Below are 17,018 nucleotides of genomic sequence, written 5' to 3'. Positions count from 1 at the left end.
AACCTTCTTAAAGAGACACGCTGCTCGCTCCCTCACTATCCATCCTTCGGTTCAAACATCTTAAACAGCCATCCAGTGGTCGAAAACGGTGCTACACGCAAAACAAATAAAAAAACATTTCTTCCTAAATTTGACAATTACTAAATTATTGTCAAATTTCAAACAATATTATCGTTTATCACAATAATTTCTGAGACACCCAGCAAAATTTGTTATTGTGACGGGTCTACTTACAATGCTGTTATTAGTATCACTCAGTCCTCTGTGAATAGCAAGCGGTCATCAGAGCACTAACAATCGGTTGTTAAGCTGATGGTCCTCCTTTATCACGTGAACAGCTAGTTTTGGATATCAACAACAAACTGGTTGATCCACTATGGGTGCATTCACACCAGCCCTGTTAAGTCTGCTTTAATCAAACTCTAGTCCGTTTGCCTAGAAAGTCCGGTTCGTTTCGTGTGAATGCGCAATCGAACTCTGATATGAACCAAAAAAAAGTGATCTCTGATCCACCTAAATACCTAGGTCTCTGTTCGGTCAAAGTGAACTCTGGCGCGGCTCGAATGCAGTGTGTGAATGCAAGCGGACCAGAAACCGCTCCAAAAGCAGGAAGTGGACTACAGCGCAGGGCATTCTGTGTAAATACAACCAAAACAAACGTGCATTTCTCATACGGAGCCGTCTCAGCCGCCTTGTGTGAATAACAACATTCTCCATGGTCTTCTCCCTCGTGCTCAGCGTCTTCTTCAGAAGTTTTCGTGTCGTTTCCTTCAGTAGTTCTTGGAGCAGCACCACCACAGGCGAGGGGGGGGGGGGGGGACAGGTTGATTCAATTGATTCAGTGCAGTGTGAATGCGAACGCACCAGCTGAAAATGTAAACAACTGTACCGAATTTTGGTCTCCAATCGAGCCAAGTGTGAAAACGACCTACGAGAAGGTGTCATTTATAAGACTGAGTTCAGTGCAGCTCCTCAGACTGACGTTTCAACTATTTATTTTTTTTATCCATCCAGAGGAGAGGACTGAACTTGGTTAGATTTTTCTACCTGGATTACCTGGATTAGTGAGCATGCATCAGGACATTTCAGCTTTGTTTACATTGAGTGTGGACCTGCATTTCAGAAAACTACTGGCGCAAACTCTTTCAGACCTCAACATTTCATACAGGTATGTTTCATTTCATTCTTTGCAAAGAGCATCTTTTAAAAACACGTCTCGGCTCATGTTTGCATGGATGATGAGCTGCTGATTTGTACTCACAGGGTGACGGTTCTGTTCGGGAAGAAGTCCGGGGGTAGCACCTGTTCGAGCTCCATGTTGCTGCAGACCACCTTCCTGTCGGACGGCGGGCTTCTCCCCCCGCTTCTCGACCGCTCGTCCGACGTTTTGCAGGCGGACTGCTGTGCCGCGGAGCCTCTGAGCAACAGCAGCAGTGAAAACACCAACAACCGCAGCGTCATTGTGAAACTGTCCACCGCTGCTGCAGCATTTACAGAGGACGGAACAGGGTTAGCTCAAAGCCATGAAAAACAGCCAGAAGACGAAATCTCAGCGTGTTCAAGTGATCCTTCCTCCATTTCTCTCAACACGACCGTGTCCTCCTTTGTTTGGCAAACGACTCATTTATAATTCTCAATCCACGGTCGTGATAACGTTTATTCACGAAAACTAGCAGGAATCCCCCAAACCTAGCCCCAGTTCCAGTTAGTGGGAGCCTCTGTTAGCTTCCGCAGCTCGGACTGTCGTCTCCTTTTCCCAGGAGGCGGCTGAACTCATTCCAGGTTATCAGCTCCAAACTTCAGGAAATGCCTTCTGGCTCTTTTTTTTTTTTTTTGTCTTCACATGTTTACTTTAACTCCCAAATACAGCGTACTAACTAAACGCAATAAATGAGTCAGGGGCGCATTATCCACCGAACAGTCGCAGGAAATTACTTTCACATGAAACCCGAAAACAAAAGAACTTTCCCGGCTAAAGCCGTGCTTCGAAATCTTAAAAACACGGGAAAAAAATGTATCAGTTCGTAACTTTAGTAGTTGGAGATATTTTTAACTGTTACGAAATGTCCTAAAAAACATATTAAACTAGTCTCCAGTCCAGAATTGAGTAGCCTACCCTCTTTGTCAATCTGTCCCGATGTTGCGCTGAATTATGTCACCAAGGCCAGTTGGAATTCCAAACCATATCCGGTTTGTTTTTCAAAATAAAACCGTACCATCAACAGTATTCGATAAATTAAATTACAGAACCAGTTTGGTGCATTTGACTTTTGTTTTGGATTTTATTTACTGAAGTAGAAAATTAATCTGAAGGATCTAAAGATATTTTTTTGGTCAAAAACACAGAGGATATCTCAAACACGCTATGTAGTCAATTTTTTTTTATTATTAATTCAACCATTATATACAGGTTTGTCTCACTGGAACATGTCTGTGTTGTTTTTTTGCAATGAACTTAACAGTTGTTTAAAATCCCTTAAAAAGGTCAAAGTCCACAACTTCAGATCTTTTTGCAAGGTGTTCCAGGTTACAGGAGTGGAGTAAGAAAAGGCCCTTTTGCCAAGTTTGGTCCGCACTGATGGGATGGGACACTTCAGGTAATTATGTCTTGAGAGTGCATGCTGTAGCTGGCGCTGCACTGACAACATGACATGCAGGAGGAGATGTATGAAGGCAACAGACCAAGAAGTGATTTAAAGATGAAAATGTACCAGTGAGACAGTCTGCGTGAAGTTAATGATGAACAATTGAATTGACCAATGAATGCAGGGTGCAGTGATGGGTACGGTAGTTACAGCCAGTTGTGAATCTTAACACACTGAGATAGACAGCGTCCAACATCTGTAAGGTGCTTGCAACCTTTTTGATTTAACTCAATCATCATTAATAACTTCACAGCAGCAAACAAAATGTCAGACAGTGTTTAGAGCAGTTCCTCTTGTTGACTAGCTGCTCTAGTATAGACACTTCTATAAAGGCCCACTGTACAGTTACTAAATGAACATTCTAAACTTAAAAAAAAAAATCTAAACTTTCAAATTGATGTTTTGATTTTAAAACCGCTTATTTTTATCACTGGTCATTAACCATCTAATTTTTTGTTCAAGTCAAATGAGTCACACTCTGCAAAAATAAAAACAGTGTTCAAATTTTCTGTCATCATTTCTGAAATTTTACATAAACTTAACTTTTTTTCTTATTTCTCTAAAAAGTCATTCACGTGTATTTTTTCCTGTTAAAACAGATTTATAATGTTTATCTGTAATGAGTAATAAAAAGTGAGCAGTAGTTCATTGGATTCTTATCTACTACTTTCTAAAAATCTACATCACGTATGAATTATGACGTTTACCTAAAATCTACTAACTTTTTAAACTGGAACTGCAACATAATTAAATTATATAAAATAGAAATATATTAATATGTCCTTTTCAGATTATAATAATAATTTTCTTTGCCCCGAGCAAGCAAAAAAAGTTAACTAAACAGATTAATCTGATGTCACTTGCTGCAAAATCACAGAAATGCTACAAAAAGGAACCAAAAAAAAGTCCAAGGAACTTTATTATCTGTTCCTTCTGCCTCCATGTGGGCTAAAAGTGTACCTGCAACCAAAAACTAACAGCCCCAGCAATGCAAGAAATGTATAAAAAGTCTAAAAAAAATACTATCCAGAATTTATTAGATAAGGCATAGAGAAAGAACAGGGTTTTAAGTCTAATTTCCTTATTGATTAGTGTGTGGAATGCACTGAAAGATGCCCTTTGGATTTACCTGTCTAAATAAAGGTTGATTGATTGATTATGCAAAAAAACAGGGTTTTGCTTGTTTTATGTTATGTGTGTTACGCAGTAAGCAAAACAATAGTGTTTAGAAAAAAAAGTGTGCACTTTGTTGCAGCAATGCATCACTATTAATGCAGCAAAATTAATTGTATGGCAAAAACATTGGCAACGTGATAATAATAATACCAAAACAGCGTTTAAAAAAAGGCACACAATAATAAAGAAATAACTGAAATCTAATAATAAAAACATACCTGTTGATTTTGCCCAACAACTCAGTGCAATTCAGTGAAAATGTGTCATAAAAGGTCTTAAAGAAACAAGAGAGTGATGTTAAAAATGCCAAGTCAATGTGCACATTTAAGAAAAAGATCAAAGCTGAATTGTTAAAAAAGTATATATGAAGTAGCTTAGTGTGTGTTTTGTATTAGAATTAGAAAAATTAGAAAGAGTTATTCATTTTGTTCTGTTACTTGAAAATTATTATGATTGAATTGATTTTGTATTGAACGCTTTTTGAATTATGATTGAAATAATTGTTTGAAAAAAGGGGCAGATATAATAAGATTTTTTCTTCTTTCTGCTGCCTTTCATTTTAAATCTTTTGTATCTTTTTTTTATATTGTTATGGAATTGTTTTGTACTTTTTTTAAATGAATAAACTTTATACCACGATGCAGCACAAAAGCCTTACATAAACAGAGTGTCCTATTGGATAAAGCGCAGCACGTGACATTTAGGCCACGCCCAGGAGGCCGCAAAATTTGGGGCGCGTTCAGCAACAAAAAGTTAAAGCACAAAACAAACCAACGAACACAAGAGAAGCACGAGTTGGTTGTGCCCATAAAACATGTTTCCTTCTGACTTTGCTTGGGGAGCGTCTACTTCCGCTTATCAAATCGAAGGTAAATACAGGCACGAGACATGGTTGAATACTTTTTTACATCAATACCAGCAACATCTGTTTAAAAAATTGTCTTATTGCGGCTGTTGTAACCAGTGCATTAATGCAAACTAATTACCTATAACAATAACAACTACAAACGCAATATGCAATGTAAAGCATTTGAGTACCTGTTGGAGTCAATCAAGTCAGTCTGTTAGCAAAATATCTCACAAACAGCTGATCAAATTTCAATAAACCTTTCAGAAGGCAATGTTTGGGTGCCTCTCTAGAAATGATTAACTTTTGGAAACAATCCAAGTCAAGATGGCTGCCACAGCCAAATGAATTTAGAAAGCACAAACATTATTTTAACTCTGTTTTACTTATAACTCCATCATTTGTGCAACATGAAGTGATCCTAGTTTGGCAGGAAAGATGGTGATATGTTCATGTGCTGCCAGGCTTGCTTGTAAACTTAAAAAAATGGTATTGAGTGGCATTTGTTGGCCTTTCAAAAGACTTTGCCTGATTTTCACAATTTTTATTGCATTGTGTTTTTGTGTCGTTAATATTGTCTTTGTGTAAAACAAAGTCTCAACAAAAAAGACAACTCGAGGGAGTTCTGGAACAGCAGAACCCACCGTGTGTCTGTGATCAGAGCCGGTGTGACCGGGCTTAGTCAAATTACAAAGCAGAACTAAAACAAGTGGAAGCACATTCATTATGGGAAGACAGGTGAGGCGCCTTTCCCAAAGGAAACCAAACCAGTATAGTTACAACGTAGGACAGAGATCATATCACCTGTAACCAAGCTGAACCTGCCTGCACAAATTCTGTAACAAATAAAGACCGAGCATTCCTTGACTGCCGACTTTCATGACAGAGCTTTAACGAAAACCCATTCCATGATGAGGCCAAAGATACAGAACCAGGTGTAAATGAATCCGGAGTTAATGACATGTAGATGAACAGTGGTGCTTGAATGTTTGTGAACTCTTTGACCTAAAACATCATCAGATTTTCACACAAGACCTAAAAGTAGCTAAAGAGAACCCAGTTAAACAAATGAGACAAAATATTATACTTGGTCTTTTATTTATTTATTGAGGAAAATGATCCGATTTTACATATTTGTGAGTGGTAGAAGTATCTGGTGTGACACCCAGCAATTCAATTCAATTCAATTCAAAAATACTTTATTAATCCCAAAGGGAAATTATTTGTTGTTGTGACTCGTTATCCTCGTTTCATTAAGTGATGTTATAGATACTGATGGCTGTAGACAGGAAGGATCTCTTGTAAAGGTCCCTCCCACAGTAGATCCTAAGAAACTGGCTGCAGATTCCGTCCGATCCGTCCGCCCAGATTCGTCTGCCTCTTGGTTTCCCCGGGCTGTAGGACCGCCCGAATGCCAGGCAGAACTCCTCCCAGAGCGATGGCCACTCCTCCCAGCAGTCTGCCGAGCTCCTCGTCGCTGCGGACAGCCAACTGTAGGTGCCGAGGGACGATCCTGTCCTTCAACTGTCGTGAGCCATGTTTCCTGCTAGTTCCAGGATCTCAGTGGTCAGGCACTCGAGCACAGCTGGCAGGTAGATGAGAATGCATCCACAGAACATCCTTTTCAGCTCATTTGGTGCTGTAGTTGAGATATTACTTGAGCTTTTGAGATGTTGATCAGCTGCTGTTGGTTGTAGAAAACTGCCTTGTTGCCATGGTTACACATCATAACAAATGTCCAAGACTAAAAAAGTTTCAATAAAACTCCTTCCAGCTGCACAACATCTGATACCAGAGGAAATAATCATCCAAAAATGTGCTTTACATCCAGAAAAAGAGGAATTAAAGTTTCCAAAAGCAAAATCTCAGAATGAAAATAACAGAGCTGCTCCAACATGCAGCCATCTTGAGCGGCGCAATTCTAGAACAATAACTGCAACTAAACGTTTCCAGCCTGTTCTTCCGTACAGAACAGCTTCAACTCTGGATGTTGGTGGTTTCCTCACATTAACTGCTGCTTCAGATCCTTCCACAACATCTGGATTGGATTAAGGTCAGGACTTTGACGTGGCCATTCCAAATCATGAACTTTATTCTTCTTGAACCATTCTTTGGTAGAACCACTTGTGTGCTTATGGTCATTGTCTTTTATGTGCATGACCCACCTTCTCTTGAGCTTCAGTTCATGGACAGATGTTCTGACATTTTCCTTTAGAATTCTCTGATATAATTCAGAATTCACTGTTCCATCAATGATGACAAGCCGTCCTGGCCCAGATGCAGCAAAACAGGTCCGAACCATGAAACTACCACCACCATGTTTCACAGATGGGATAAGGTTCGTATGCAGGAATGCAGAGTTTTCCTTTCTCCAAACAGAACACTTTTCATTTTAACCAAAAAGTTCTATTTTGGTCTCATCCGTCCACAAAACATTCTTCCAACACTCTTCTTGTCCACGTGATCTTCAGCAAACTGCAGTTGAGCAGCAATGTTCTTTTTGGAGAGCAGTGGCTTTCTCCTTCAACCCTGCCATGAACACCATTGTTGTTCAGTGTTCTCCTGATGGTGGACTCATGAACATCAACATTAACAATGTGAGAGAGACCTTCAGTTGTTTAGAAGTTAGCCTGGGTCCTTGTGACCTCGCCAACTATTACACTTCTTGTTCTTGGAGTGAGCTTTGTTGGTCCACTACTCCTGGGGAGGGTAACAATGGTCTTGAATTTCTTCCATTTGTTCACAATCTGTCTGACTGTGGATTGGTGGAGTCCAAACTCTTTACATATGTTTGTAACATTTTTCAGCCTGATGAGCATCAACAACTTTTTCTGAGCTCCTCAGAAATCTCCTTTGTTCCTGCCATGATCCACGTCCACAAATATGTTGTGAAGATCAGACTTTGATAGATCCCTGTTCTTTAAATCAAACAGGGTGTCCACTCACACCTGATCATCATCCCATTGAATGAAAACGCCCAACTCTAATTTCACCTTCAAATTAACTGCTAATCCTAGAGGTTCACATACTTTTACCACTCACAAATATCTAATATTGGATCATTTTCCTCAATAAATAAATGACCAAGTATAATTTTTTGTCTCATTTGTTTAACTGGGTTCTGTGTATACCATACCACCATACCATACCACTTTATTTATAAAGCACTTAAAACAGCTACAAAGCCAACCAAAGTGCTGTACAGACAAAACAACAGGTAACACACAAAGCAAAATACAAAATGAGGTAAATCAGAATATAGACAAAAAAAACGATGCAGATAATGACGACAAACCAGTGTGGAGCATACAGGATCAAAACACAGATCATCTTGTGTTGAAAGGTATTGAATAGTTGTGAGTTTTTAAACGGGACTTGAAAACCGAGAGGGAGGGGGCCTGTCTGACAAGCAGAGGTAACTCGTTCCAGAGTCTTGGTCCTGCTACAGAGAAGGCCCTGTCACCTCTGCGCTTAAGACGAGTTCCTGGAACTGTGAGGAGCAACTGGTCAGCTGACCTCAGGGAATGTGGTGGGACATACGGTTGTAGCAGATCAGGGAGATGGGGGGGCGACACTGTTCAGTGATTTGTAGACATACATGAGTATTTTGAACTGGATTCGAAAGTGAACCGGTAACCAGTGCAGTGAGGCCAAAACTGGTGTAATGTGCTCTCTTTTGCTTGTACTGGTTAAAAACCGGGCTGCTGCATTCTGGACCAGTTGTAGTCGTGCATTGGAGGTTTGACTGATACCAAACAGGAGTGAATTGCGGTAATCAAGCCTAGATGTAATGAATGCATGTATTACTGTCTCCAGGTTATTTTTGGACAATATGGGCTTCAGTTTAGACAGCCGCCTCAGTTGGAAGAAGCATGATTTAACGATCATGTTTACATGATCGTTAAGCTTCAGGGAAGGGTCATTATCACACCCAGATTAGTGACACTTTGTTTTTCTGACAGGGTTAGAGCGAAAAGGTCGATGCAGTGGTTTGTGATCGTGTCATTGGGAGGGAACAACATGACTTCAGACTTCTTTTCATTGAAACTTAAGAAGTTTAAAGCCATCCAGTCCCTGATGTCAGCCAGGCAGTCGAGCAGCGGTTGAACAGAGCATGTACCATTGTGTCTTAGGGGGAAGTAAATTTGACAATCATCGGCATAGAAGTGGAAGGGCATGTTGTGTTTCCGAAAAATGGCACCAAGCGGCAGCAGGTATAAAGAGAATAGGAGGGGACCCAGTATGGACCCCTGCAGAACCCCCCATTTAAGCTCTGCATCTGCAGAACTAAAATCCTTGATGGAGACACAAAAGGATCTGTCAGTGAGGTAAGCTCTGAACCAATTGAGGGCTGATCCTGTGACGCCCACTCACTGCTCCAACCTAGCAATGAGGATCTCATGGTCGATGGTGTCAAAGGCAGCTGTGAGGTCCAACAGGACAAGCAGCACAGAATCACCGGTATCTGTGAATCTAAAGATGTCGTTAAAGACCTTCAGCAGGGCAGTTTCAGTGCTGTGGAGAGGTTTAAAGCCAGATTGGAAAAGCTCTAAGATGGAGTGATCCTCCAGGAAATACTTCAACTGGGACTCGACTATTTTCTCCAGTACTTTAGAAACAAATGGGAGTTTGGAGACAGGCCGGTAGTTGGAAACGACTGAGGGGTCAAGGTTTGTTTTTTTCAGGAGAGGCTGGACAGCAGCATGTTTAAAGGATTTTGGCACCACGCCAGTGGATAAACTACTGTTTACTATGGCAAGAATGGACGGACCTAGAGTTGGAAACACCTCCTTTAGTAGTCGAGGGGGGCCACATCAAAGGGGGAGCCAGAAGGTTTCAAGCTGCACATGACCTGCTCTAGAGAAGATAGAGTGATGGGTTCAAATGGTCAAAAGGAGCTACAGATTGAGGTGGGATGGGATCTACTTTTAGGACTTGTGTGAAAATCTGATGATGTTTGAGGTCAAATGTATGCAGAAATATAGAAAATTATAAAGAGTTAACAAACATTCAAGCAACGCTTTGATTATTTTCCATCCAGTGGTTGATGAGATGTTTTGTGGTACAGAACATGCACTCAGACACAAGTAATACCATAAACACCTGTTACAAACATTTCAGGTTTAACAACTTTTTTTTGTTCTGGTTCAGGTGGATGGCAGGCAGACGGGAAGGGACCGAGTATCTGGGACACATTTAGTCACGAGAAAGGACGAGTGTTCGAGGACCAGAATGGAGATGTGGCCTGTAACAGTTACGAGCTGTGGGAGAAAGACCTGGAGTGTATCCAGCAGCTCGGACTGACGCACTATCGGCTGTCTTTCTCATGGGCCCGCCTCTTACCTGACGGGACGACACGAAACGTCAATCACAAAAGTACCTCTTTCTCACATTCACAAATGTTTCAACTATTCCATACATTTTTCAACTACTCTGTGCCATTTTAGCCGATCAGTTATCAAAGCGCAATCAAGAGGTGGATGCTCTGACTTTTGTTTTTTGTAATTTTTATTGCAGATGTTTTTCCCAGATAATAATTTGGGGTTTCTTCAACTCCTTAAACAAACAAATAAACAAACAAAACAAAACAAACAAACAAAAATAAATAAATATATATATATATTGAAATCATTTCAGCACACTTGCTCTTTTTTGTCTTCTTATGCTAGCCTTCTGTTACTTGTAGCTTTGAGCTAGACTTTTGATACATTTGGATAGCTTCTTTTGCTAATTGTAGCTTTTAGATAGGCTCTTGCTACTTTAAGTTTTTAGCTACCCTTTTTACTTTTTTGCTGCTTTAGATGGAAGTTAACAGTTTGCTAATTTTACTCAGCGTTTTGTTTAGTTAATCTACAGTTTCACTATTTTCAGCTTGTAGCTAGCCTTTCTCTAATTTTATTTATTCATTTAATAATTTTGTGAGGCAAAGGGCTGCTAGGTTGGATGTGGTGGCACAGAGGTTGGAAAAGGTGGGACTGTGATCAGAAGGTTGCCGGTTCGGCTCCCCGTAACGACAACATCAAAATGTGAATGAGAAAGGTGAAACACCCACACCTGCCTCCACCCTCATTTGCCCCGCTCAAGGCTCTTAACCCCACCATCTGCTCTCAAACAGATCTCTCTTGAAAACGAGTCGTGGTGACTCAATGAGACTACCTGTATAAATAAAGGTTAAATAAAATAAATGAATGTCTAAGACACATGAAGATTAGCTGTAGGGTATGCTACTTGGGTTGCTCAAGTGCATGTAGTGAGGACAAATGAGGGTAGAGGCAGATGTAGGTGTTTCCCACCCAAATGTTTTGTGTCGGTTGAAGGATTTGAATCCTGTGATCTCCTAATACCAGGCTAACTTTCAGTAACCTCTGTGCTACCACTCCCTACTTTTAGCTTGCATTTTAATGATTTTAGATAGTGATATTATACATTTCTTTGGTAAGCAGAAAATTGCCATTTTTCTAGAAAGTTTAATCAATAAAGACAACACAAAAACAATGTTGCATGTTAGAACAATGGCATTATACCTTTGAACATAGGGCACCTAGCTAAATACACAATTGCAAACCTAGTCTTTGGTTGGGTTTTTTATGATTTTAGTGTTCTTCTCAACTTGTAATTTTCTGTACCAACAGGTGTGCAGTACTATAACAGGGTGATTGATGATCTGCTGGCCTGTCATGTATCACCAATGGTCACTCTATACCACTTTGACCTGCCTCAAGTTCTAGAAGACCTGGGGGGCTGGAAGTCACCAGGGATAGCAACACTTTTTGACAACTATGCCAAGTTTTGCTTCCAGACGTTTGGGGATCGGGTCAAACTCTGGCTCACAATCAACGAGCCACTAACATTTGCCAAACTAGGATATGAAGATGGCATCCATGCTCCAGGGGTAAAAGAAAAAGGCATTTCTGCCTACCAGGTTGGGCACAACTTGCTGCGAGCTCACGCCATGGCGTGGCACAGCTACGACTCCGAGTACAGAGCCACGCAGAGGGGTGCTGTGTCATTGGCCCTCAACAGCGACTGGCTTGAGCCGTTAAATCCTGACTCTAATGAAGACATCACCGCTACCGAACGAGATCTTGCATTCACACTGGGGTGGTTCGCTTGGCCGGTGTTTGTCACTGGAGATTATCCAGAAATTATGAGATCTGCCATTGAACATCGAAGCAAGAAGCTGGGATACAGCGGTCCCCCAAGACTTCCCAGTTTCTCAAAGGATGATCCAACCATTTTGGGAACAGCAGACTTCTTCGCACTAAACTACTATACGTCCCGAAAAGTCAAAGCAGGGGGAGATGCTGAGCAAACGTTGTGTATGAAGAGTGACCGAGATGCCTTGGAGTTTATAGATCCATCCTGGCCCATTTGTGGCGTGTCCTGGCTGGCTGTGGTGCCCTATGGCTTAAGGAAACTTTTGAAATATATGAAGGTAAACATTTTCACTTTGTTCTTATTCTTCTGTCTATCTTAAAGCTGTAATAATGGTCAAAATGCATGATTTTGCATTTATTTTTAATGGTATTTCCTCCAGTTATTTAACAGTCAACAATGGTGTACCACAAGGCTCAGTATTAGGACCCACCCTCTTTACAATCTACATAGGTAATGTAGGTCAGACCATCCCTTATGCATCCTTACATTTCTATGCTGATGATACAGTTGTTTATTGTCGAGCTAAAACTGTTGCTATGGCTTTTCCGCTTTTACAATCCGCTTTCAACATCATCCATTCTGATTTGTTCCATCTCAAACTTGTCCTAAATGCCGACAAAACCAAAGAGATGCTTTTTTTCAAACAGGAGGTTGATCCCAGCAGTTCTTCCTCTGATTTTATCCTCAAATGGTGCCCCTATTGAGTTTGTCAGTTCCTACAAATATTTGGGTATCTTGGTGGACTCATATCTCTCTTTTAAGCTTCATGTGGAAAACCTAGTAAGGAAACTGAAAGTTAAACTGGGTTTCTTTTTCCGATATAGATCCTGTCTAACTCTGAATGCTAGGAAATGCCTTGTAACTGCAACTAACCTTCCCTCCATTGACTACGTTGACATTATTTACATGAACGCTCCTATAAGCACCCTGCAGATGTTGGATGCTGTCTATCATGGTGCACTAAGATTCATAACTGGCTGTAACTACTGTACCCACTATTGCACCCTGTATTCACTGGTTAACTGGACATCATTAACTTCACAGTCTCTTGTAAACGAGTTCCCGAGGCTCATTGGGAACAACCTGTCTAAATAAAGGTTGACTGAATGAAAAGATATGGGCACCAGTGACCCCCGCGACCCAAAAATGAAGAAGTGGGTAAAGATAATGGATGGATGCTTCTAAACCAATTTCTACATCTATAATTACAAACCGGATTCCAAAAAAGTTGGGACACTAAACAAATTGTGAATAAAAACTGAATGCAATGATGTGGAGGTGCCAACATCTAATATTTTATTCAGAATAGAACACAAATCACAGATCAAAAGTTTAAACTGAGAGAATGTATCATTTTAAGGGAAAAATCTGTTGTTTCCAAATTTCATGGCGTCAACAAATCCCAAAAAAGTTGGGGCAAGTCTATTTTTACCACTGTGTGACATCCCCCCTTCTTCTTACAACACTCAACAGACGTCTGGGGACAGAGGAGACCAGTTTTTCAAGTTTAGAAATAGGAATGCTCCCCCATTCATGTCTAATCCAGGCCTCTAACTTTTCAATCATCTTGGGCCTTCTTTGTCGCACCTTCCTCTTTATGATGCGCCAAATGTTCTCCATAGGTGAAAGATCTGGACTGCAGGCTGGCCATTTCAGTACCCGGATCCTTTTCCTACTTAGCCATGATGTTGTGATTGCTGCAGAATGTGGTCTGGCATTATCGTGTTGAAAAATGCAGGGTCTTCCCTGAAAGAGATGACGTCTAGGTGGGAGCATATGTTGTTCGAGAACCTGAACATAGTTCTCTGCATTAATAGTGCCTTTCCAGACATGCAAGCTGCCCCTGCCACAAGCGCTCATGCAACCCCATACCATCAGTGATGCAGGCTTCTGAACGGAGCGTTGATAACAACTTAGGCTATCCTTGTCCTCTCATTACATTTGCCATCTCCACATCATTGCATTCAGTTTTTATTCACAGTTTGTTTAGTGTCCCAACTATTTTGGAATCCGGTTTGTAATTATTTGGGGTTAATGTGAAAACTCATTAGGTTTTTTTACAGTTTAAAAACAGCAAATATTTTTTTACCCCCCCTTTTTTTAACAACTAACTTTGACAATCATTTACGGAAACCCTCCTGAGTTAGGAATATTGTCTCAGCTTGTTTGCATGATCTTCTCACCTTTTGCTCTAATCCTCTCCTCAGATAGATTTCCTCCCTCAAACTAGCCACTTCTGTTGACTCTTGTCCTCACAGCTTTGTTGCTGTTCCTTTTCAGAAGAAAAGAGAATTAACTTTTTACCTTTTGACCTAGCATCTCTGGGTCTCCATTGTTTTTCTTCTGACTTCGTTTACATCCCTTAAAATTTTATTTTTTCTTCTCATGATGAACAACATTCAGTCACACAAAGAGAACCCGTCTGACATTTCTTTAGTGTCTTTCCATTTATTTTATTTTCAGTAATCTATTGTAGACACCTTTTAGAAACACGTTGACGCATCATTAGCTCTGTCACATTGTATGAAACAGTTACTTTATCAAAACGTGTTCGCAAACAAACCATTTCCTCCTGTTGTAACTTGTTGTGGTCCATTAGTTTGTAGCAAGTGCCTTAAAATAAAGCTAAATAGAACGTTGTAGACCAATCTGTCTCTGCTCTGAATGTCTGACAACCATGATACCCTGTTTGACAAAAACATTTCCTTTGTGACTTCCCAGGACACCTTCAATGACCCAACAGTCTACATTACAGAGAATGGCTTCTCTCAGATGGGGCCTCTGCAGATGGAGGATGTTCAACGTTGTGAGTTTTCCAGCAACACCATCTTGGAAGTGGCTAAAGGTAATACCAGGGAAACTAAAAATGGTTGGTTTTTTTTAATCTGCTGCAAACGCTGCTAATGCTAACAAGATCCTTCATCTTCCTGACCGAACTCTACGGACCCGTTCGGTTCTGCGGGGAAACCTTGGATGTTCTCTGTCTGCCGGACCCGGTTCTGGACTACGGTCTGTGAGGGCAGCTGCTGTGGTCCTTATTACCATCAATCTGCTAGCAGGACCTGCTAACAAGACCTGCTAAGCTGCTAATAAGACCACGCCGCTAACAGAACAGAACCACGCAGTTGAAAGAACCTCACTGCTATCCGAACCACACTGTAGATGTACTTATTTTTCAACTTTGGCACCTTGTTTTTAGTATTTTAGGAGTATTTTTAGTATGTTTTTAGTATTTTTTTGCTGCATGCTTTGGTATTTATTTATTTTTTTTTTGGTTTGTTTGTTTTATTTTTTTGTTGTTTGCCGAGTCGAGATGGTTCTTCTCTTCCTAAGCATTTCATTGCACTGTTGACCTTTTGTTGTTTTTGCATATGACAAATGAACCTAACCTAACAAGATGGCCTAAGAAGTCTTCCTAAATGCATATATAGAGGTAGATTGATATGTTCTTAGATTTTTTTTGTTATTTGTTTATAAGCTAATATGTAGTATACAGTAGTCCCTCACTTATTGCAGAGGTTATGTTCCAGACAACATATTTATTTTAGTATATATATTTTACAACTTTAGAAACCCTTCCCACATTCTTGCAATGTTATAAACTCACATTTAGAGTCTAAACGCTCTAATAGAAGCACAGCCAAAGAGAGCAGACACACTGATGCTACGGTTACTGAGCTAATTGGTGCCCGGGGGCGGACGGGCTCGGTTCGGGTTAAGGCTCGGCTCAGGTCGCACTTGATTATTTTAAATAAACAATCCATGCTGCTCACTCTGGTATCCGCTTCACTGAAGCTCCCACAGCAGCGATGGGGAAAGATGGACCCCACCCCCTTCTTTCTTTTTCTCAGGCTGTCTGCACAGATCTGCCTCAGAAAGAGAAAGGAGGGGGCCCCTCGGCAAACACTGAGTGGGCCAGGCCACCGGGAAACAATGTGTACAATCATACGTTGAAAACCCGTGAACGAATGAGTCCGCGAAAGTTGAACTGCAAAGTATTGAGGGACTCTTGTGTTGTGATTGAAGCACTTTCCAACGACATTGTTATTCTCATGTCATAATTACTGTCATGGATTCACAAGACGACTTTAACCATAATAAAAGGAGAAATATTCTGTTTGGTGAACACACATAGATTTTAACCCACCCTTCTGTTTTTTTGTTGTGCTCAGCTATGCAGGAAGATGGAGTCAAGGTCCATGGATATTTTGCTTGGTCACTGATGGACAACTTCGAATGGGCTGATGGATTCAGTGTTCGTTTCGGGCTGTTCCACGTGGACTTCTCTGATGCCAAGCTGAGTCGAACCATGTACCTGTATGGGCAGGAATTTGCGAAGATCATCTCAAAACACCAAAAGTCTGGGCAAACCCAATGAGAACATTTGGTCAAGTCTATGTCAGAGTGTGATGAAAATGAGAACTGTACAACTGATGCAACTTTATTAAAAGCTCACAAATTAGAGTGTAATATATCTGTCATTATGTCACTGATCACCCACTTTTAAGCTGCTATCATCCCAGTATTCATCATTTATAGATTTACAGTAGAAACTGAAGTGAGTGTATTATTTTGTGATATAGTTGTCTGAAATTTTGTCAAACATCCCATCCCTTCTAAGAATTATTGAGAGTTTGCCTTCTACTTGGAGGGATTGTTTGGTTTTTGTTTGAAGTAGTATTTTGTGGAGAACACCCCTTCAAAAGTTCAAACCATTCCTTTTATGCATGCATGCATGTACAATGATGAATTTGAAGTTAAAGTGCAAAAATATGGCACAATATTAAAACTGTTTGAAGCTGACTGGACATTTTAACTCTGAGGCTGTGAACATTTAATGAGGTATAAATCCAAGGTGAAGTTAATATCAAAATATGATTTGTGGTAATTCAACTGAGAAAAGGAACAGACACTTTCTGGTGACACACCTAACCCACAGTGCACGTCTTCTTAGTCGTGTTAAATATGGCATGCCCCTCTTGAAATGACCGCATCAAAGACTTCAGAGTTGCCATCAAAAGAGGCCTGATAAGAAAAATTGGTCTGGAATTTAAGAAGTAAAAATATCTTATGAACCACGGAATAGGAGTTTCAAAATAATTACATTATTATAAAAACTGGAAAAAGGTTAATAAGCCCTTTTCAGACTTTAATCATCTTTATCCAAAGAATACAAAATAGTTGACAAAACA

At 40.4% G+C, this 17,018-nt stretch overlaps 2 protein-coding genes across 2 annotated transcripts in view; one reads left to right on the top strand and one right to left on the bottom strand.

Annotated features, from left to right (window-relative positions):
• Positions 1–2,154, bottom strand: part of adgra3 (adhesion G protein-coupled receptor A3) — a 39,902-nt gene extending 37,748 nt beyond the window's left edge. The window contains exon 1 of the mRNA XM_037675958.1: positions 1,262–2,154. Coding sequence (XP_037531886.1) covers positions 1,262–1,461 — 200 coding nt within the window. The 5' untranslated portion in view covers positions 1,462–2,154. The remainder of the gene's footprint in view (positions 1–1,261) is intronic.
• A 2,481-nt stretch (positions 2,155–4,635) lies between these two features.
• LOC119416084 (cytosolic beta-glucosidase-like) lies at positions 4,636–16,204 on the top strand. The gene is made up of 5 exons (XM_037683265.1): positions 4,636–4,690; positions 9,820–10,044; positions 11,301–12,103; positions 14,548–14,671; positions 15,999–16,204. The coding sequence occupies exons 1-5, from the start codon at positions 4,636–4,638 to the stop codon at positions 16,202–16,204; spliced, it is 1,413 nt and encodes a 470-aa protein (XP_037539193.1).
• Positions 16,205–17,018: the final 814 nt, after the last annotated feature.

This window comes from Nematolebias whitei, chromosome 1, assembly GCF_014905685.2.
Source record: "Nematolebias whitei isolate Nwh7 chromosome 1, NemWhi1, whole genome shotgun sequence".
Lineage (NCBI taxonomy): Eukaryota > Metazoa > Chordata > Actinopteri > Cyprinodontiformes > Rivulidae > Nematolebias > Nematolebias whitei.
Note: the sequence above shows the minus strand (reverse complement) of the source record. Positions and strands in the feature narration are given on the sequence as shown.